This window comes from Sciurus vulgaris (assembly GCF_902686455.1).
Source record: "Sciurus vulgaris genome assembly, chromosome: 12".
Taxonomy (NCBI): domain Eukaryota; kingdom Metazoa; phylum Chordata; class Mammalia; order Rodentia; family Sciuridae; genus Sciurus; species Sciurus vulgaris.
The window spans coordinates 56,631,572-56,654,186 of NC_136473.1; the positions used below are offsets into that span (position 1 = coordinate 56,631,572).

The window sequence follows — 22,615 nt, forward strand, 5'->3', positions numbered from 1 at the left end:
CCTCATTTTATTTTTGGTACTAGGTATTGAAACTAGGGGTGCTTTATCATTGAGCCACATCTCTAGCCCTTTTATTTTTTATTTTGAGATGAGATCTCACTAAGTTGCTAATTAGGGCCTTGCTAATTTGCTGAGGCTGGCCTCAAACTTGGAATTCTCCTATCTCAGTCTCCCGAGTCACTGGGATTATAGGTGTGTACCATCATGCCCAGCTGTATCTTCATGAGAAGTCAGATCCTCTATTTAAGTTTATTACTATGTTATCATCTACTATTTGAATACCTGATGAATAAAACTGTTTCAAAAATAACTTCAATTTATTTTAACAATTAGACATGTTTAAAATACATTTGTAGTTGTTTTCAAATTTAAACTTTAAAGAAATACAGAAAATCAGATAATCTTAAAGAAAATGAGAGATGTTCCATTTTAAGAGGAAAAAATGAGAAGTTATTAATTTATTCTTACCCTGTGTTTTAGCTTTTCCAGAGGCTCACTTTGGGGACATACATCAAATGATGACCAAGGCTCCTTAAAGGAAGAAAAAGAAAAACAAAACAATATTCTTTTAGTTCTTTTTGGTCAAAGTTCCCCAAATTATTATGGCCTTAAAAAAATCATGCTTAAACAACAGAATGAATTAAATCCAGGTCATAGTCTAATCGGATTTAGGAAAAATAAGTGATAGTTTAATAACATACACAACTCTATCTCTTACTTAAAAGAGATTTACCCTATGGGCTGGGAATGTGGTTCAGTGATAGAACATTTGCCTAGCATACATGAGGCTCTGAGTTCAATCCCAATTTGAAGAGAGAGAAAGAGAGAGAGAGAACCTTAATGTAATCATGCAAATAAGTTCTTAAGTCAAATAGTATGCAGGACAGTATAATAAGGTTTGAGGAAGGCATGTCTCACATAATGATGTGAAAACTCAATCATCATGCTTACGAACCACAAAACAATTTTAAGTTATACCTAACAGTCAACATTTCCATACTACAGACAGAATTGGCAGTTTAAGGGCTATCAGATCAGTAGCAAGGATTTTTTTCCCCTTAATTTGGTGTAAAAGTCTATTACTCACTGATTTGAATATTTGAGACATTTAAGATTCACAAAGACATTCATGTCAATTTTTTAAAAAAGAGTCATGGGGCTGGAGTTGTGATTCAGTGGTAGAGCACTTGCCTGGCATGTGTGAGGTGCTGGGTTCAATACTCAGCACCACATATAAATAAATAAAATAAAAGATTCATTGACAACTAAAAAAAAAAAAAAAAAAAAAAAAAACGGAGGTTTCAAGATGGCAGACTAGAGGGTAGCTGCATTTCATGTTACTCCAGGACTCAGGATTAAAAAGAGGAGATATTGAGAGACTTGGGATCAACTCAAAGCAGCCGGGTGAGTCTCTCCCATTGGGCAGGCATCCCGGATGGGGCAGTAGTCCCGGAACGCAGGGAACGTTGTGAAGTAGAGCTGCTCGGCGAGACACCCCTCCCCCCGCTGGAGCAGTGAACTCGGACAACTGGGAGCATCGTAGAGGAGGCCACTCAGCACAGCACTGGGACTCGGAGCAACCACTAGGGCTCTGCAGCTGCCCAGGGGAAGAGCTGCGAGGAGAGCTGTTTGGACTCAGAGCAACCACTCCTGAACACCGGGGCCTGCCCAGAGGAGGATGAGGAGCACGGCGGGTCGCCTGGACTCGGAGCGACTGCACCAGAGCTACAGGCGGTTGCCAGAGGAGGAGCTGCGCGGAGAGCTGTTTGGACTCGGAGCGAACGCTACTGAACACCAGGGCCTGCCCCAAGGAGGAGGAGGAGGAGTGCGGTGGGTCGCTTGGACTCAGACTGACTGTACCAGAGCTACAGGCGGCTGCTCAGAGGAAGAGGCGAGTGGTGAGTTGTTTGGACTCAAAGTGACCGTTCCTGAACACAGGGGGAGCTGCCCGGAGGAGGAGCGTGGTGGGTCCCTTGGTCTTGGAGTGGCTGCATCAGAGCTCCGGGTGGCTGCCGGAGAAGGCGTGAAGCAGGTCGCTTGGACTCAGAGTGACTCAGAGCCACTGCTCCTGAACACGAGGGGAACTACATGGAGGAGGAGGAACAGAGCAGGTCACTTGGACTCGGAGTGACTGCCCAGGGCTACGGGCGGTTGGCGGGAGGACGAGGTGCCAGTGAGTTGCTTGGACTCCTAGTGACCGCACCGGAACACCAGGCGGCTGTCTGGAGGAAGAGGCGTGCGACGGGTCGCTGGGACTCGGAGCGATTGTACGGGGCTCAAGGTGGCTGCTCAGAGGAGAGGCCGCATAACCAGGCAATTAGATGCAGACCAGGGTCCCAGGACCTGGAGGCTTCTTGGTGGAAGAGCTGCACAGAGGCACGCTTAGGGGAGGAGCGAAGGTTCCATGACTGTGGGCAGATTCTCTGAGGAGATGCGCAGCCTAAGGAGTCTCGTCTGCGAAGGGTGAGGCTGCCAGGCCCAGGAGGTAGGTCCAGGCCCCTGGGAACGTTGCAGAGGAAGGCAGCCCAGCCCAGGCAGTAGTTGTCGATTGAGGGGAACCTCTAGGAGGGGAACTGACCAGCCAGACCTGCCCACTGGGTGAGTCTTCCCTGACGGGTGAGGTTTTCCCACAAGGACAGTAAAACCAGAGACACAGGCCCAAACAGGCCTTGCCTCAGCCCGCAGCCTAGTTCCCCTTTGGAGGACCGTTGGTCAACAAGTGGAGGCACCTCTGCCCACTAGCAGGGAATATATCCCAGCTGAAGGCCACCACCCCTAGAGATGCACCTTCCTTGTGGAGCACCGCACTATCAACTTCCTCCAAGACTTCAGCCTACTGAAGGCTAAGAGGGGATATAGTAGAAATCTTCAGGGACATAATAAGTCAATAGAGGAAATCTGCAATATCTCAGCAGTCCACTGATACCTGAACAATATGAGAAAACAAGGGAAGAAAATGCCCCAAACAAATCTAGATGTTACATCAATAAAACCCAATGACAGCATGGCAGAAGAAATGACAGAAAAGGAGTTCAGAATGTACATAATTAAAATGATCAGGCAAGCAAACGATAAGATGAAAGAGCAAATGAATGATCACACCAATCGACAGTTAAAAGAGCAAATACAGGAAGCAAAAGATCATTTCAATAAAGAGTTAGAGATATTGAAAAAAAAAACAAACAAACAGAAATCCTTGAAATGAAGGAAACAATAAACCAAATTAAGAACTCCATAGAAAGCATATCCAATAGGATAGAACACCTGGAAGACAGAACCTCAGACATTGAAGAGAAAATATTTAACCTTGAAAACAAAGTTGAACAAACAGAAAAGATGGTAAGAAATCATGAACAGAATCTACAAGAACTATGGGATATCATGAAAAGGCCAAATTTAAGAATTATTGGGATTGAGGAAGGCTTAGAGAAACAAACCAAAGGAATGAACAATCTATTCAATGAAATAATATCAGAAAATTTCCCAAATCTGAAGAATGAAATGGAAAATCAAGTTCAAGAGACTTATAGGACTCCAAATACACAAAATTAAACAGACCCACACCAAGGCACATTATAATGAAAATACCTAACATACAAAATAAAGACAGAATTTTAAAGGCTGTGAGAGAAAAGAACCAAATTACATTCAGGGGGAAACCAATACAGATATCAGCAGATTTTTCAATCCAGACCCTAAAAGCTAGAAGGGCCTGGAACAACATTTTTCAAGCTCTGAAAGAAAATGGATGCCAACCAAGAATCTTATACCCAGCAAAACTTACCTTCGAATTTGACAATGAAATAAAATCCTTCCATGACAAACAAAAGCTAAAAGAATTTACAAAAAGAAAGCCAGCATTAGGAACATTCTCAGCAAAATATTCCATGAGGAAGAGATGAAAGACAAAGAAGCAAATCAGCAAAGGGAGGAATTATCCTAAAGGAATTGTCAAAGAAAGGAGGAACCAAGTCGTGTCAAATAAATAAATAAATAAAATTTAAAAAATGAACCAAATGACTGGGAAACCAAATCATATCTCAATAATAACCCTGAATGTTAATGGCCTGTATTCATCAATCAAAAGACATAGACTGGCAGATTGGATTAAAAAGAAAGATCCAACAATATGTTGCCTGCAAGAGATTCACCTCATAGAAAAAGATACCCATAGACTAAAGGTGAAAGGATGGGGAAAAACATACCATGCACATGGACTCAGCAAAAAAGCTGGAGTATCCATCCTCATTTCAGATAATGTGGACTTCAAGTCAAAGTTAGTCAGAAGGAATAAAGAAGGACATTTCATACTGCTTAAGGGAAGCATAAATCAACAAGATATAACAATCATAAACATCTATGCCCCAAACAGTGGCTCATCCATGTATGTCAAACAAATCCTTCTTAATTTCAGAAACCAAATAGACCATAACACAATAATACTAGGTGATTTTAACACGCCTCTCTCACCACTGGACAGATCTTCCAAACAAAGAAACCATAGATCTCAATAACACAATCAATAATTTAGACTTAACAGACATTTATAGAGTATATCATCCAACCAGGAGCGAATACACTTTCTTCTCAGCAGCACATGGATCATTCTCTAAAATAGACCATATATTATGCCACAAAGCTAATGTTAGCAAATACAAGAAGATAGAGACACTACCTTGTATTCTATCAGATCATAATGGATTGAAGTTAGAAATAAATGAAAGAGTAAAAAACAGAAACTACTCCAACACCTGGAGATTAAACAATATGCTATTATATGATGAATGGATAACAGAAGATATTAGGAAGGAAATTAAAAAATTCTTAGAGGTAAATGAGAACAAAGAGACATCATATCAAAATCTCTGGGACACTATGAAAGCAGTACTTAGAGGGAAATTTATTTCATGGAGCGCATTTAATAAAAGAAGTAAAACTCAACAAATAAACGACCTAACACTACAGCTCAAAGCCCTAGAAAAAGAAGAACAGAACAGCACCAAAAGTAGTAGAAGACAGGAAATAGTTAAACTCAGAGCTGAAATCAACAAAATTGAAACAAAAGAAACAATACAAAAAATTGACAAAATAAATAGTTGGTTCTTCGAAAAAATAAACAAAATTGATAAACCTTTAGCCACGCTAACAAAGAGAAGACGAGAGAAAACCCAAATCACTAAAATTCAGAATGAACAAGGAAATATCACAACAGACAGGATTGAAATACAAAACATAATTAGAAGCTATTTTGAAAATCTATACTCCAACAAAATAGAAAAATTTGAAGGCATCAACAGGTTTCTAGAGACATATGAATTGCCTAAACTGAACGAGGAGGACATAAACAATTTAAATAGAACAATTTCAAGTACTGAAATAGAAGAAGTCATCAAAAGCCTACCAACAAAGAAAAGTCCGGGACCAGATGGGTTCTCAGCCGAGTTCTACAAAACCTTTAAAGAAGAGCTCATTCCAATACTTCTCAAAGTATTCCATAAAATAGAAGAGGAGGGAACCCTCCCAAACTCATTCTATGAAGCCAATATCACCCTGATACCTAAACCAGACAGAGACTCATCAAGGAAAGAAAATTTCAGACCAATATCCTTAATGAACATCGATGCAAAAATTCTCAACAAAATTTTAGCAAATCGCATACAAAAACATATTAAAAAGATAGTGCACCATGATCAAGTGGGTTTCATCCCAGGGATGCAAGGTTGGTTCAACATCAGGAAATCAATAAACGTAATTCACCACATTAATAGACTTAAAGTCAAGAATCACATGATTATTTCAATAGATGCAGAAAAAGCATTTGATAAAATACAGCACCCCTTCATGCTCAAAGCACTAGAAAAAATAGGGATAGTGGGAACATTCCTTAACATTGTAAAGGCCATTTATGCTAAGCCCATGGCTAATATCATTCTAAATGGTGAAAAACTGAAAGCATTCCCTCTAAAAACTGGAACAAGGCAGGGATGCCCTCTTTCACCACTTCTATTCAACATCGTTCTTGAGACTCTGGCCAGAGCAATTAGACAAACCAAAGAGATTAAAGGGATACGAATTGGGAAAGAAGAACTCAAACTATCCCTGTTCGCTGATGACATGATTATATATTTAGAGGAACCTGGAAATTCCACCAGAAAACTCTTAGAACTCATAAGTGAATTCAGTAAAGTAGCAGGTTACAAGATCAATGCCCATAAATCCAATGCATTTTTATACATAAGTGATGAATCTTCAGAAAGAGAAATTAGGAAAACTACCCCATTCACAATAGCCTCGAAAAAAATAAAATACTTGGGAATCAATCTCACAAAAGAGGTGAAAGACCTCTACAATGAGAACTATACAACACTAAAGAAAGAAATTAAAGAAAACCTTAGAAGATAGAAAGATCTCCCATGTTCTTGGATAGGCAGAATTAATATTGTCAAAATGGCCATACTACCTAAAGTGCTATACAGATTAAATGCAATCCCAATTAAAATCCCAATGACGTACCTTACAGAAATAGAGCAAGCAATTATGAAATTCATCTGGAAGAATAAGAAACCCAGAATAGCTAAAGCAATCCTTAGCAGGAAGAGTGAAAGAGGGGGTATCTCAATACCAGATCTTCAACTCTACTACAAAGCAATAGTAACAAAAACGGCATGGTATTGGTACCAAAATAGAAAGGTAGATCAATGGTACAGAATGGAGGACACGGACACAAACCCAAATAAATACAATTTTCCTATACTCGACAAAGGGGCCAAAAATATGCAATGGAGAAAAGATAGCCTCTTCAACAAATGGTGCTGGGAGAATTGGAAATCCATATGCAACAGAATGAAACTAAACCCCTATCTCTCACCATGCAGGAAACTAAACTCAAAATGGATTAAGGACCTCGGAATCAGATCAGAGACCCTGCAGATTAAAGAAGAAAAAGTAGGTCCAGATCTTCAACATGTCAGCTTAGGTCCAGACTTTCTCAACAGGACTCCCATAGCACAAGAAATAAAAGGAAGAATCAATAACTGGGACAGATTAAAACTAAAAAGCTTTCTTTCAGCAAAGGAAACTATCAGCAATGCAACGAAAGAGCCTACAGAGTGGGAGAAAATCTTTGCCAATCATACTTCAGATAGAGCACTAATCTCCAGAATCTATAAAGAACTCAAAAAACTCTACACCAAGAATACAAATAATCCAATGGACAAATGGGCTAAGGATATGAACAGACACTTCACAGAAGAAGATCTACAAGCAATCAACAAACATATGGAAAAATGTTCAACATCTCTAGTAATAAGAGAAATGCAAATCAAAACCACCCTAAGATTTCATCTCACCCCAATTAGAATGGTGATTGTCAAGAACACAAGCAACAACAGGTGTTGGCGAGGATGTGGAGAGAAAGGTACACTCATACATTGCTGGTGGGGCTGCAAATTAGTGCAGCCACTCTGGAAAGCAGTGTGGAGATTCCTCAGAAAACTTGGAATGGAACCACCAGTTGACCCAGCTATCCCACTCCTTGGCCTATACCCAAAGGACTTAAAATCAGCATACTACAGAGATACAGCCACATCAATGTTCATAGCTGCTCAATTCACAATAGCCAGATTGTGGAACCAACCTAGATGTCCTTCAACTGATGAATGGATAAAGAAACTGTGGTATATATATACAATGGAATATTGCTCAGCCATAAAGAATGATAAAATTATGGCATTTGCAGGCAAATGGATGAAATTGGAGAATATCATGCTAAGTGAGATAAGCCAATCTCAAAAAACCAAAGGACAAATGATATTGCTAATAAGTGGATGATGACACATAATGGGGGGAGGGAGGGATTAGTGTTAGGGTTAGAGTTAGGGTTAGGGAGGGGGGCAAGAATGGAAAAAGGAAGGACTGTATAGAGGGAAAAGAGGAGTAGGAGGGGTGGGGGGAAGGGGGAAAAATAACAGAATGAATCAAACAACATTACTCTATGTAAATTTATGATTACACAAATGGTATGCCTTTGCACCATGTACAAACAGAGAAACAACATGTAGTCCATTTGTTTACAATTAAAATAAATAAATAAATAAATAAAATTCACTTGACCATGAGGGAATATAAGCATTTTGAAAAAACAATTTTATATACTGTGGTTCTACTTCTATATCTCTATCACTAAAGAAATAATTCTAATTACGGAAAAAACTTTATGGAAACATATTGACACTATGCAACTATTTGTTATAGAAAAAACAATACAAATAAAATATCACAGAGATCACAAAAAAAAAATCATTACATTTTTTCTATCTAGCATTTTTTTTTCCCTCCTGGGGTTCTTTTTTGTGTTTGTTTTTTTGGTATCAGGGATTGAACCCAGAGGCATAAACACTGCCACATCCCTAGCCTACTTTTTATGTTTTATTTAGAGACAGGGTTTCCCTAAGTTGCTGTAGGGCCTTGCTAAGCTGCTGAGGCTGGGTTTAAACTTGCTATACTCCTGCCTCAGCCTCCTAAGCCGCTGGGATTACAGGTGTGCATCACCATGCCCAGCTCTATGTAACATTTGCATGTATAATTTTGTGTATGATTTTTTTAAAAACACAACTGAAAAATAATTCTGTATTAAAAATACATATCTATATAGATATAAAATTTCAAAATAGGAGTGGGATAGAAGAGCATCTGACACAAACTTAAAAGACTAAAACAATATCAAACACAAGATCTGAAAGGCTACTGTCAGAAGTGACAATTTAGTATGAACTGTAGTAGCATGGAAGTGGAATGAAAACGCAATTGTTACTCATCTGTTAAATTCCTAGCAGTTCTAGTAACATCATTTTAAATAGAGAAAGGCAAAGCCCTGGGAATAGTGTACAGCAGGCAACGCAGTCCCATGTTGGTCAAGCCACAGAAGTTTAGGGTATAGCAGTGGGGGCAGAGGACACCTCATTCTTGTCTGCCAAAGCCACAGTAGAGGAAAACTTGCATTACCCTGAGGAATGAGTAAAATGTCTGCTTTGTAGTTGTAGATTTACAGTGGAGCAAGTGCTGAAAAAATGTTCTGTACAGAAAGAGTTCTTTTCTCAAGGTTAATAAATGGCAAAATTTAATACAGGACGTTAAGCTCTTGTGTCAACACAGGGATATTCATAGGTGAAATGAATAAATTATGAGCTGTACACTAATCAGTCTATTCTGTTTGAATGGAGTAACTGGGGGGTAACTGTAGGCAGGTGGGGCATGGCTGGAGAAGGTGGGTCATTATGGGTGTGCCCTTAGGAATAATATCTTGTCCCCGTGGCTCCTCCCACTCTACACTTACCTGGTGCCATAAACTGAGCAACGTTCCTCTGCCATGTGCACAGCGATGAAGTCAGCTGCCCATGGATGAAACCTCTGAAACTGTGAACTACCCATAATTTTTCCTCCTCTAGGTTGGTTCTTGTCAAGTACTTTGGTCACAGCAATGAAAACCTAACTAACACACAGGACCTTCAAAAACAAATACTAAGGAAGAGGAAGAAGGAAATATTAACCTGAAAGTCAAAGTCCTCAGGAGGCCTTTATGAAGACACTAGCTGAAAGCTATGAGGACAGAGGAGGCTGAGATTAAAAGCCAACTGATGAGATGAGAAGAACAGGGAAAGGAAGGCTATTAGACAAACCAAGAACTATAAGACCAAGATTACAATATACAGTGCAGGCAGAAAGCAGGATAGTGATGTCAAGACTAAGTGTAAAAAGACTCTGGAACTTGAGAAAAATGATGAGAACATGAGAGGTACCAAAAACAAAGGTCAGAGATTCAACCTACGTGTTTTGGGGAGGAAAAAGAATTGGAACGAAAGCTCAACTGAAAGAAGATAACATTCCCAAACTAAAAATATGCAGATAAAAGGGCTTACCAAGTTCCTGGACAAAAGAAGGGAAAAGACTATGTGGAGACACACGCTGCAAAATTTAAAACTTAAACCAATACATTCTTAGAAACACACAGGCCTTATAAAATCTATAACTACAGTTGTTCCATGGTACCTGTGGGGATTGGTTCCAGGATCTCCTCCCAAAACCTACATCTGAAGATCCAAAAGTCCTTACATCTTCCTTTGTACTTTAAATCATCTTTATAGATAATTTATAATAGCTAATATGATGTAAATACTCATTGTATTGTATTGTTTAGGGAATAATGACAAGAAAAAAGTCTGTACATGTTCAGTAGAGCCATAATTTTTTTTTCAAATATTTCCTCCTGCAGTTGGTTAACTCTGTGGATGCAGAACCTGCAGGACACAGATGACTGTTTATACCCTATAAAAATTACTTGATAGATAATCTGTTCTACTGAAATAAATAAGAGAATGGTCAGCCTGTAATCCCAGCAGTTCAGGAAGCAGAGGCAGGTGGATCCCACATTTGAGGACAGTTTCAGCAACTTAGCAAGATCCTCTCTCAAAATAAAAAAGTAAATAAATAAAAGGGGCTGGGGATGTTGCTCAGTGGCTAAACACCCCTATGTTGAATCTGTGGTATCAAAAAAAAAAAAAAAAAAAAAAACAGAGAGAGAATGGGCAAATTATGTATATATGAAAGAAATGTTGTTTATCATTTTCCCCTCATAGACTAGCCCTCTGATATCAAATGTGAGATTCTAGCAAGATGTAGATATTCAACATTCAAAATGTACCCAGAATTGAAATGGTTGTAATTGTATAAAACATATGGATTTTCAAAGACTTACTAAAACACAAAAAATGTAAACTATGTAATAACTAAGATACTGAGTATATACTGGGCTGATAATAATTTGAATTGACAGGTGGTTAAATACAATACATTATTAATTTCACCTATTTTTTTTTAAATTTTTATAATGTGGTCACTAAAAAACATAGTTACATAAGTGGTTCATATCACATTTTTATTAGACAACTCTAATCTTACTTAAGGAAATAAACCAAAAAAGGGTATGCTCTATATTGAAAAATTAAGTACCCATTAAAAACCTAAGAAAAATGTTTGGTGACAAAGGAAAAAAGCTTACAACAATTGTCTATTATGTTAAATACACACTCCCCCACCCCACATGCATATTCCACTATATCAATAAAAAGAAAACCACAGAAATTATTAAAAATAAAACTAAAAACAGGTCACGCATCAACACTGACTTCTGGGTTAAAAATAACAGTGATTGAGCTGGGTGTAGTAGTGCACACTGGTAATGTCAGAGACTCAGAAAGCTGGGCAGGAGGATCCAAAGTTCTAGGCCAGTTTTGGCAATTTAGTGAGACCCCTGACTTAAAAAAATAAAAGGGCCAGGTGTGGTGGCTCACCCCTATAATCCTAGAACCTCAGGAGACCGAGACAGGAAGATCATAATTTTTTGCTAAGGCCAACCTCAGCAATTTAGCAAGACCCTGAGCAACTTAGTGAAACATTGTCTCAAAATTAAAAATTAAGGGTTTGGGGATGGGGCTCAGTGGTAAAGTACCACTGGGTTCAAATACCAAAGAAGTAATAAGAAAAGGCATGGAGATGTAGCTCAGTGGTAGAATGCCCCTGTGTCAATCCCCAATGCTATAAAAGGAGAGAGGAAAAAAAAAATTAAATTATAGTGGTTGGTTTTTTCATTTTAATTTTTTTGATTCATTGTACACAAATGGGGTACAAATTCTCATTTCTCTGGTTGTACACGATGTGGAGTCACATTGTTTGTGTAATCAAACGTGGACATAGGGTAATGATGTTTGTTTCATTTCATCTTTCCTTCCCCCAGCCCCCTTCCGTATCCCTCATTTTCCTCTACACAATGTTTCTCCATTTTTCTCTTCCTCCCCGCCAATCCCCATTATGTATATCATCCACTTATCAAAGAAACATTTGGCCTTTGGTTTTTTGGGATTGGTTTATTTCACTTAGCATATTCTCCAACTCCATCCATTTACCTGTAAATGCTATAATTTTATTCTTCTTTACAATCTCTTCTTTCTTTTTCCTTTTTAGAAATATGCTTCCTATTTTTACAATTATTTTTATGACAAGAAAATATAAATATCTGTCACAAAAAAATCTTTCACAGATTGCCCATAACCATCAACAGTAAGAAAAATAATACAATTAATCCTTTAAAGTAATCTTTAGTTCATAACCTCTACTTAATAACCTCTCTGAAATATAATGCAATTATCTCTTGAAGTATATAATTTTACTCACCACATGCAGAAGCTTAACATCACAGGCTACTTGCCAGAGCACACTTAATACGTGATAGAAGTTTGGATTTCTAGGATTTGCCGTTAGAGTCTAAAAAAGAAAAATAAAACTATGTTATTATAATCAATCAAAATCAAATGTTAGATCTTAATAGTAATACCTAAAAAGTATCTAAGTGGAAAAATGAGAAGCACAAAATATTTATTTATTTATCTATATTTATATTTTGTTTTTTTTTAGTTGTTGATGGACCTTTATTTTATTTATTCAGATGTGGTACGAAGGATCGAACCCAGTGCCCCATATATCCCAGGCAAGCGCTTTTCCACTGAGCCACAAATGCAGCTGTAGAAATGCAAAATCTTAACCACAATTTTTTTTTATGCTTTCATTTTGAAAACATGTCATCAGGTACACTTAAAATTCAAATTATTTATGTGGGGTTCAGTGGTGCACACCTGTAATCCCAGCTATTTCAGAGGCCAAGTGGGGAGGATACCAAGTTCAAAGCAAGCCTCAGCAACTCAGTCAGATACTGTCTTGAAATACAAAATAAGGACTGGGGATGGCACTCAGTGGTAGAGTGCCCCCTGGGTTCAATCCCCAGTGTGTGGGGCCCCATGGGGATCAGGGGAGGGACTAATTTCTTTTAATTATGTGATCTATAAGGACAAAATCTCATTCAAGAAAAAACCAAAGTGTATAAAAGCTAAATCATTCAGCTAAAGATGTGAGCAAAACAGAAAAAATCCCTGTCTTTTGAATCCTGTAACATAGTATAGCATAAAACATTAGCTAATAAATGAATAATTCATTGACATATATACTATATAGTATATTCTATGGAGAATTGGTGTGCCATATATATCAGGTGGGCTCTTAAATTTTGAGTTGAGAGTTTCTCTCCTTCTTTTTAGTACTGGGGATCAAACACACGGGTTTTCTACTACTGAGTTACATCTCAGCCCTTTTGTTTTTATTTTGAGACAAGTAGTTGCTATGGCCTTGCTAAGTTGCTGAGGTTCACCTTGAACTTGTGATCCTCCTGCCTCAGCTTTGAGAGACAGTAGGATCACAAGCCTGTGCCATCACTCTTGGCCTGAGTCAAGAATTTTAATACTGATACTAGAAGGATGAGACCGTTATCTCAGTGAATGAAATTAAGAAAGGAAAAAGGAAATTGTATTTTTTTAAAAAATACATTGTAAAAGCATGCCACTAGAACATTTTCCTAGTAGCAAGATAAAATGATGAAGCATATCCCATTTTTTTCATTCTTTTGTTTAAATACTGTATATACCACAGATATGAACCCTCTGCTCTTCTTTCATGGTTAATATTTATTTACTACCTATGTGAGTAAATCATTGCTTCATTTCTTGCACCACTTCCAAACCCATAACTCTTTTTTATGTACAAATAAGCACTTCCTATCATATTGGATCAACAGATGAAACATTTAGCAAGTATTCTAACAGAAGTGAAACATTACTCCCATAGCAATAAAAAGGACTCCATTAGGCCTATACATTACAGAGAATAAAAAAGAAAAGTTTACTGAGCGTCGTGATGCATGCCTATAAACCCAGTGGCTCAGGAGGTTGAGGCAGGAGGATGGCGAGTTCAAAATCAGCCTTACCAAAAGTGAGATGCTAAGCAAATCAATGAGACCCTGACTCTAAATAAAATACAAAATAGGACTGGGGATGTGGCTCAGTAGTAGCGTGTCCCTGAGTTCAATCCCTAGTACTAAAACAACAATAACAACAGAAAAAGTAAAAGTTTGCTAAGTAAAAATTACAGGAAGCTATTGTTTTGGAGTAAACTCATGTACTAAGCCCCAATATAGTAAGCTAAAAATTCAAAGTGGAATCACTTAGACTAAAGTTCCATGTGATCACATGGAAATAAAATGTTTATCTGATTTTCCAATAAATCAGGATTAGAAAGGTAGGAGTCAAATTTACCAAACAGGTTAGTTTTCAATTGGCATGATAAATCTTAACTCTTAACATTAAAAAGGTAATCTGAAGCAACCAGATTTAACCAATTAGTTATATTTCTTAGTTCTAACTTTTGGTCCCTCCCTCATTAGAAAAAGTAACTCTGAAATGACCAATTAGCTTTCTGTTTTTTGTTTCTGCTTGTCAGTCCTTTTCTGTCTCTAAAACCAAATTTCCCAGCTCTGCTCATTGAAACATTTGTTTTATGGAAATAAGTGTTGCTGAATTCTAGAATAAAAAATAAAGTTGACTGAGATCGTTAAACTAAACTGTGGTAATTTTGTCCTTCAACAAGTCTAAAACCCTACAGAGTTCACAAAAAAACAAACATCCTTTTAGAACAAATAATTTCAACAAAGTTGCAGGATATAAAAACAATCTGCAAAAATTAGCTATACAGGAGATCCAAGATGGTGGACTAGAGGAAAGCTGCATTCCTTGTCGCTCTGTAACTCTGGTTTCAAGCAGAGGATATCTGTTTCTTGGTGAGGCAGTTTTTGCTGCTTATTGATCCCCTGCTGTTTACCCATTTGTCTATTGTGATCACCTGCAGTCTGCCAGCATATTGACGCCTTTTTTGAGTGCAGATTGCTCACTGTCAGGCGCCTATCATCCGCCATTTGCCTGCCTCTCGCCTGTACATCGCCTGCCTTACACCTATCTGTCACCCAACTCACAAGGTTCACCTCCCGATCTTCCAAAAACAGTCAGCAAACTGATCGCCGACCACCAGTGGAGCACCAGCTGTCTGCTGTTGCCTGGAAGTTCACTGTTTCAGTATCTCCAGGTTTGATTACACGTGGCTGCCGCCATTTTGAGACAACAGCCAGGCCCCATAGGACCCCTGGACAAACTGACTGAGCCCCGTCTCCAGTAGCCCTCAGCCTGACCCATCACTCACTGCCTCTGGGGCCCTCACATCGACTGACTGCTCCCTGCTGCCAGGACCCCAAGACCAACTGAATGCACCCTATCACTGGGTCCCCAGACCAACTGATTGCAACTGGCCTCCAGGATCCCACAACCACACCAAACACACCCGACCTCCAGGACCACTGCCTGACCAACCGCATCCAACTCCAGAGCCTCCTGCTGACCATGGCCACACCCTGAGCGGCAGCTTCCCATCTGCAAACACATTTCGAAGCCAGAGCGGCCATCTTGGATAATCCTGGAAGCCTTAGCTCCGATCCTTAGGTGGGGCAAATCCCATCCTGCGACGCCTGCTGGAGGCTTGAAACTCATTGTCAGGTATCTCTCATGCATCAGGCTACCCAACACTGGGAGGTTTCATTACCATATGACTGTTATACTGTAGATTTTCTTTTTTCTCCTTAATGAAAAATTTTACTTTTCTTGCTCTCTTTTCCTTTTGTTTACCTGTTCCCTCAGAGTCTCTTTCTCCCTTCTTTGCATGCTAACATCCAATTTCTTTTGATTACACTTTCACCCTTTCTATTATCTGAAACTTCTGTATATTCTTTTCTTATCCCATTAACAGCCACATTCTACATCTCTCTGCATCCTCTTTGTCCTCCATATGAAACTGCAGACCTTATTACAAATCTGTTTGTTTTACTGAAGGTAATATTTGAACTCATTCTGTTTATTATGACAATTTTTTTATTGTATTCATAGGGGCTATTTGGTCTAGGATTGCATAGTGTCTGATGTGGGCACTGCTAATATTGACCTCCCCTTAAAGAAAGGGTTTTGGAAACCTATAGGGCCACTATAAGCCTATAGGGGAAAATCTGCAATACCCCAGATCTGCACTGCTAGAGGGGAAGATACATGAGCAACATAAAAAAACAAGGAAATAAAATGATCCAAACAAACTAGATTCTATATTAATAGAATCCAAAGACAGTATGTTAGAAGAAATGTCAGAAAAGGACTTTAGATTTTACATGATTAAGATGATTCATGAAGCAAAGGATGAGATAAGAGAGCAAATGCAGGCAATGAATGATAATACCAATAAGCTGAAAGAGCAAGTGCAGGAAGCAAAAGATCATTTCAACAAAGAAACAGAGATTCTATAAAAAAAAAAAAAAAAAAAAAACCCTTGAAATGAAGGAAACAATAACCAAATAAAAAACTCAATGGAAAGCATCACCAACAGACTAGACCACTTGGAAGACAGAACCTCAGACAAAAAATATTTAATCTTGAAAATAAAGTTGCCCAAACAGAGAAGATGGTGAGAAATCATGAATAGAAACTCCAAGAACTATGGGGCATCATGAAAAGACCAAATTTAAGAATTATTGGGATTGAGAAAGGCACAGAGATACAAACCAAAGGAATGAACAACCTATTCAATGAAATAATATCAGAAAATTTCCCAAACCTGAAGAATGAAATGGAAAATCAAATACAAGAGGCTTACAGAACACCAAATGCACAAAGTCACAACAGGTCCACACCAAGGCACATTATAATGAAAATGCCTAACATACAAAATAAAGATAGGATTTTGAAGGCTGCAAGAGAAAAGCATCAGATTGTATATAGGGGGAGACCAATATGGATATCAGCAGATTTCTCAGCCCAGACTCTAAAAGCTAGAAGGGCCTGGAACAACATATTTCAAGCTCTGAAAGAACATGGTTGCCAACCAAGAATCCTATACCCAGCAAAACTAACCTTCAGATTTGAAGCCGAAATAAAATCCTTCCATGATAAACAAAAGTTAAAAGAATTTACAAATAGAAAGCCTGTGCTACAGAATGTTCTCAAGAAAATATTCCATGAGAAGGAAATGAAAAATAACAATGTAGGTCAGCAAAGGGAGGAACTACCTTAGAGAAAAACCACTCAAAGGAGAAACCGAGCCAAGTTAAAAACCAAAAATAAGCCAAATGACTGGAACTACAAATCATGTCTCAATAATAACCCTGAACGTTAATGGCCTAAACTCATCAATCAAAAGACACAGACTGACAGAATGAATTAAAAAGAAAGACCCAGCAATATGCTGCCTGCAAGAGACTCATCTCATAGAAAAAGACATCCACAGACTAAAGGTGAAAGGATGGGAAAAAACCTACCACACACAAGGACTCAGTAAAAAAGCAGGGGTTTCAATCCTTATATCAGATAAAGTGGACTTCAAACCAAAGTTAGAAGGAATAAAGAAGGACATTTCATATTGCTTAAGGAAACCATAAATCAGGAAGACATAACGATAGTAAATATTTATGCCCCAAACAATGGTGCATCGCTGTACATCAAACAAATCCTTCTCAATTTCAGGAACCACATAGACCACAACACAATAATTCTGGGTGACTTTAACACATCGCTGTCACCACTAGATAGATCTTCCAAACAAAAACCAACCAAAGAAACCATAGAACTCAATAACACAATCAATAACCTAGACTTAATAGACGTATATAGAATATTCCATCCATCAACGAACGGATTCACTTTCTTCTCAGCAGCACATGGAACCTTCTGAAAAATAGACCATGTGTTATGCCACAATGCAGCCCTTAGGAAATGCAAAAAAATAGAGATACTGCCTTGTGTTCTATCAGATCATAATGGACTGAGAGTAGAAATCAATGACAAAATGAAAGAGGGAAATTACTTGGAGACTAAATAATATGCTATTGAATGAAACATGGATAACAGTAAACATCAGGGAGGAGATAAAAAAAATTCTTAGAGGTCAATGAGAATGATCATACAACATATCAAAATCTCTGGGACACTATGAAAGCAGTACTAAGAGAAAAATTCATTGCATGGAGCGCATTCCAGAAAAGAATGAAAAGTCAACAACTAAATGACGTAACATTAGAGCTCAAAGCCCTAGAAAAATAAGAAGAACAGAACAACACCAAAAGTAGTAGAAGACAGGAAATAATTAACATCAGAGCTGAAATCAATGAAATTTAAACAAAAGAAACTATTCAAAAAATTGACAAAACAAAAAGTTGGTTCTTTGAGAAAGTAAACAAAATAGACAAACCCGTAGCCACACTAACAAAGGAGAGAGAAAACTCAAATTACTAAAATTCATGATGAAAAAGGAAACATCACGACAGACACCGAGACACATAACATAATGAGAAGCTTCTTCAAAAATCTGTATTCCAACAAAATAGAAACTACCTAAGACATTGACAAATTTCTAGAGACATATGCTCCTCCCAAACTGAACCAGGAGGACATACACAATTTAAACAGATCAATATCAAGCAATGAAATAGAAGAAGGCATTAAAAACCTACCATCCAAGAAAAGCCCAGGACCAGATAGATTCTCAGCCGAGTTCTACAAGACTTTCAAAGAAGAGCTCATTCCAATACTCCTCAAAGTATTCCATGAAATAGTAGAGGAGGGAACCCTCCCAAACTCATTCTATGAAGCTAATATCTCCCTCATACCCAAACCAGGCAAAGACCCATCAAGGAAAGAAAATTTTAGACCAATATCCTTGATGAATATAGACGCGAAGATCCGTATCAAAATATTGGCAAACCGTATCCAAAAATATATCAAGAAAATTGTGCACTACAATCAAGTGGGGTTCATCCCTGGAATGCAAGGATGGTTTAACATCCATAATTCAATAAATGTAATCCATCATGTCAATAAGCTTAAGGATAAGAATCATATGGTTATATCAATTGACGCAGAAAAAGCATTTGTCAAAATACAACACCCCTTCGTGCTCAAAACACTCGAAAAAATAGGGATAGTAGGAACATACCTGAACATTGTAAAGGCTATTTATGCTAAGCCCATGGCCAACATCATTCTTAATGGAGAAAAACTGAAACCATTCCCTTTAAAAATGGGAACAAGACAGGGATGTCCTCTTTCACCACTTCTATTCAATATTATCCTTGAAACTCTAGCCAGAGCAATTAGGCAGACTAAAGAAATTAAAGGGATATGAATAGCAAATGAGGAACTTAAGCTGTCACTATTTGCGGATGACATGATTCTCTATTTAGAGGATCCAAAAACCTCCTCCAGAAAACTTCTAGACCTCCTCAATGAATTCAGCAAAAGAACAGGCTATAAATTCAACACGCATAAATCTAAAGCATTTTTATACGCAAGTGACGAAACAGCTGAAGGGAAATGAGGAAAACAACTCCATTTGCAATAGCCTCAAAAAAATAAAATACTTGGAAATCAGTCTAACCAAAGAGGTAAAAGATCTCTAAAATAAAAAGTTCAAAACACTGAAGAAAGAAATTGAGGAAGATCTTAGAAGATGGAAAGATCTCCCATGTTCTTGGATAGGCAGAATTAATATTGTCAAAATGGCCATACTACCAAAAGTGCTATACAGATTCAATGCAATTCTAATTAAAATCCCAATGATGTACCTTACAGAAATAGAGCAAGCAATCATGAAATTCATCTGGAAAAATAAGAAACCCAGAATAGCTACAGCAATCATTAGCAGGAAGAATGATACAGGGGGTATCGCAACACCAGAACTTCAACTATACTACAAAGCAATAGTAACAAAAACAGCATAGTATTGGCACTAAAACAGACAGGAAGAGCAATGGTACAGAATAGAGGACATGGACACAAACCCAAATAAACACAATTTTCCTATACTAGACAAAGTTGCCAAAATGCGATGGAGACAAGATAGCCTCTTCAACAAATGGTGCTGGGAAAATTGGAAATTCATATGCAACAGAATGAAACTAAACCCCTATCTCTCACCCTGCACAAAACTCAACTCAAAATGGATCAAGGACCTTGAAATCAGACCAGAGACCCTGCAGATTACAGAAGAAAAAGTAGGTCCAAATCTTCAACTTGTTGGCTTAGGATCAGACTTCCTCAACAGGACTCCCATAGCACAAGAAATAAAAGCAAGAATCAACCACTGGGACAGATTCAAGCTAAATAGCTTTCTCTCAGCAAAGGAATCTATCAGCAATGTGAAGAGAGAGCCTACAGAGTGGGAGAATATCTTTGCCATTACTTCAGACAGAGCACTAATCTCCAGAATATATAAAGAACTCAAAAAACTCTACACCAAGAATACAAATAACCCAATCAATAAATGGGCTAAGGATATGAACAGATGCTTCACAGAAGAAGATCTACAAGCAATCAACAAACATATGAAAAAATGTTCCCCATCTTTAGTAATAAAAGAAATGCAAATCAAAACTACCCTAAGATTCCATCTCACCCCAATTAGAATGGCAATTATCAAAAATACAAGCAAGAACAGGTGTTGGTGAGGATGTGGGGAAAAAGGTACACTCATACATTGCTGGTGGGGTTGCAAATTTGTGCAGCCACTCTGGAAGGCAGTGTGGAGATTCCTTAGAAAACTTGGAATGGAACCACCAGTTGACCCAGCTATCCCACTCCTTGGCCTATACCCAAAGGACTTAAAATCAGCATACTACAGAGATACAGCCACATCAATGTTCATAGCTGCTCAATTCACAATAGCCAGATTGTGGAACCAAACTAGATGTCCTTCAACTGATGAATGGATGAAGAAACTGTGGTATATATATACAATGGAATATTACTCAGCTATAAAGAATAATAAAATTATGGCATTTGCTGGTAAATAGATGAAATTGGAGAATATCATGGTAAGTGAGATAAGCCAATCTCAAAAAACCAAAGGACGAATGATCTCCCTGATAATCGGATGATGACACATAATGGGGGATGGGAGGAGGCAAGAATGGAGGGAGGGAGGGAGTGTATAGAGGGAAAAGGGGTGGGAGGGGTGGGAGGAAGGAAAAAATAACAATGAATCAAGCATCATTACCCTATGTAAATGTATGAATATAAAAATGGTATGCTGTTACTCCATGTACAAACAGAAACAACATGTATCCCATTTGTTTACAATAAAAATCAATTTTAAAAAAATTAGCTATACACTTATATACCAGAAAAGGAAATTGGGAAAATTCCATTTATAATACTACCAAAATTAATTTTAAAAACCTGAGCACTTGCCTAGCATATGTGAGACACCGGGTTGAATTCTCAGCACCACATAAAAATAAATATAGGTACTGTGTCCATCTACAACTATTTTAAAAAAAATTTTTTTTAAACCCTGAGACTTAACTAAGGAGGTGAAAGACATACACCAACAACTACAAAACATTATTAAAATAAATGAAAGAATACACAAATAAATGGAAAGGTATTCTATGTGCATGTACTGAAAGATTTAATATTGTTGAGATGTCAGTACTACTCAAAGTGATGTACAGATTCAATACAATCCTTACCAAGTATTTCTTGCAGAAAGAGAAAATCCGTCCTAAAATCGAAATAAAATCTTAAGGGATCCTGAATAGTCTAAGCAATCTTTAAAAAGAAGAAAGTTGGAGGACTTTTATTTCCTGATTTCAAAACTTACTACAAAGTTACAGTAATAACACAGTGTGATACTGCCATAAGCACAATCATACAAACATGTGGAGCACCATCCATGGCCTGCAAATACAACCAGGCTTGGTTGAGCTATTAGACACGGAAATCTGGCTCTCAAAAACTGACAATTATGAAAAATTGTTCCAGATTGCCTGGAGTATGTGGTTTCTGTGCAGTGGTTTACCACAGGAGTATGCAGGCCCTGGATGTGGGAATGACCCGCTAGAGTGAAACAGCTTGCTTAACTCCACCTCCCATCCTGTTTCTCATGGAAGAAGCTCCCACTGGTCTCCTTTGATTTGTACAACTATAAATAAAGGAAACGTGGGTTCGTCCATTTTGTTAGAGCCAGACCCTTCTGGATGGCTCAACCTGTCATGCCTCCATTTTAAAGATAATTCTGTCTCCTGTCATTTTTTCTATTAAATAAATTTCTTAGTGATTAGTTTACAGACAGCCCATCCCTCTGATAGGAACCCTTTTCCTCAGCCACGTGGGACATGTGGGGGAGACAAACCAACAGACAAACCAACAGAGAACCCAAGAGATCCTCACATATATGATCAAATAATTTTTGACAAGAGTATCAAACTACTGAATGGGGAAAAGAAGAGTTTTTAACAATAAATGGTGCTGGGAAAACTAAATATCTACATGCAAAGAATAAAGATGTACACTTGCCTGACACCTATACAAAAAGTAACTCCAAATAGACCAAATACCTAAATTAAAACTGAAGAACTGGTAGAAGAAAACCCCAGGATAAAGCTTCACAAGAATGGATTTGGTAGTGATTTCTTAGATATGACACCAGAGACACAGGCAACAAAAACTAACAAGGTTGACAATGTAGCTCAGTGACAGAGCTCTTGCCTAGAGTGTGAGACTGTGTTGATTTATTTATTTTTATGCGGTGCTGAGGATTGAACCTAGTGCCTCACACATGCCCTGCAAGTGCTCCACCACTGAGCCACAACCCC

The 22,615-nt window shown here is 38.0% G+C and overlaps 1 protein-coding gene across 1 annotated transcript in view; it reads right to left on the minus strand.

Moving 5' to 3' along the window:
• Positions 1–22,615, minus strand: part of TFB2M (transcription factor B2, mitochondrial) — a 51,917-nt gene that overhangs the window by 5,721 nt on the left and 23,581 nt on the right. The window contains exons 5-6 of the mRNA XM_079106636.1: positions 12,229–12,318; positions 469–531 (exon numbers count right to left, since the gene is read on the minus strand). Coding sequence (XP_078962762.1) covers positions 469–531; positions 12,229–12,318 — 153 coding nt within the window. The remainder of the gene's footprint in view (positions 1–468; positions 532–12,228; positions 12,319–22,615) is intronic.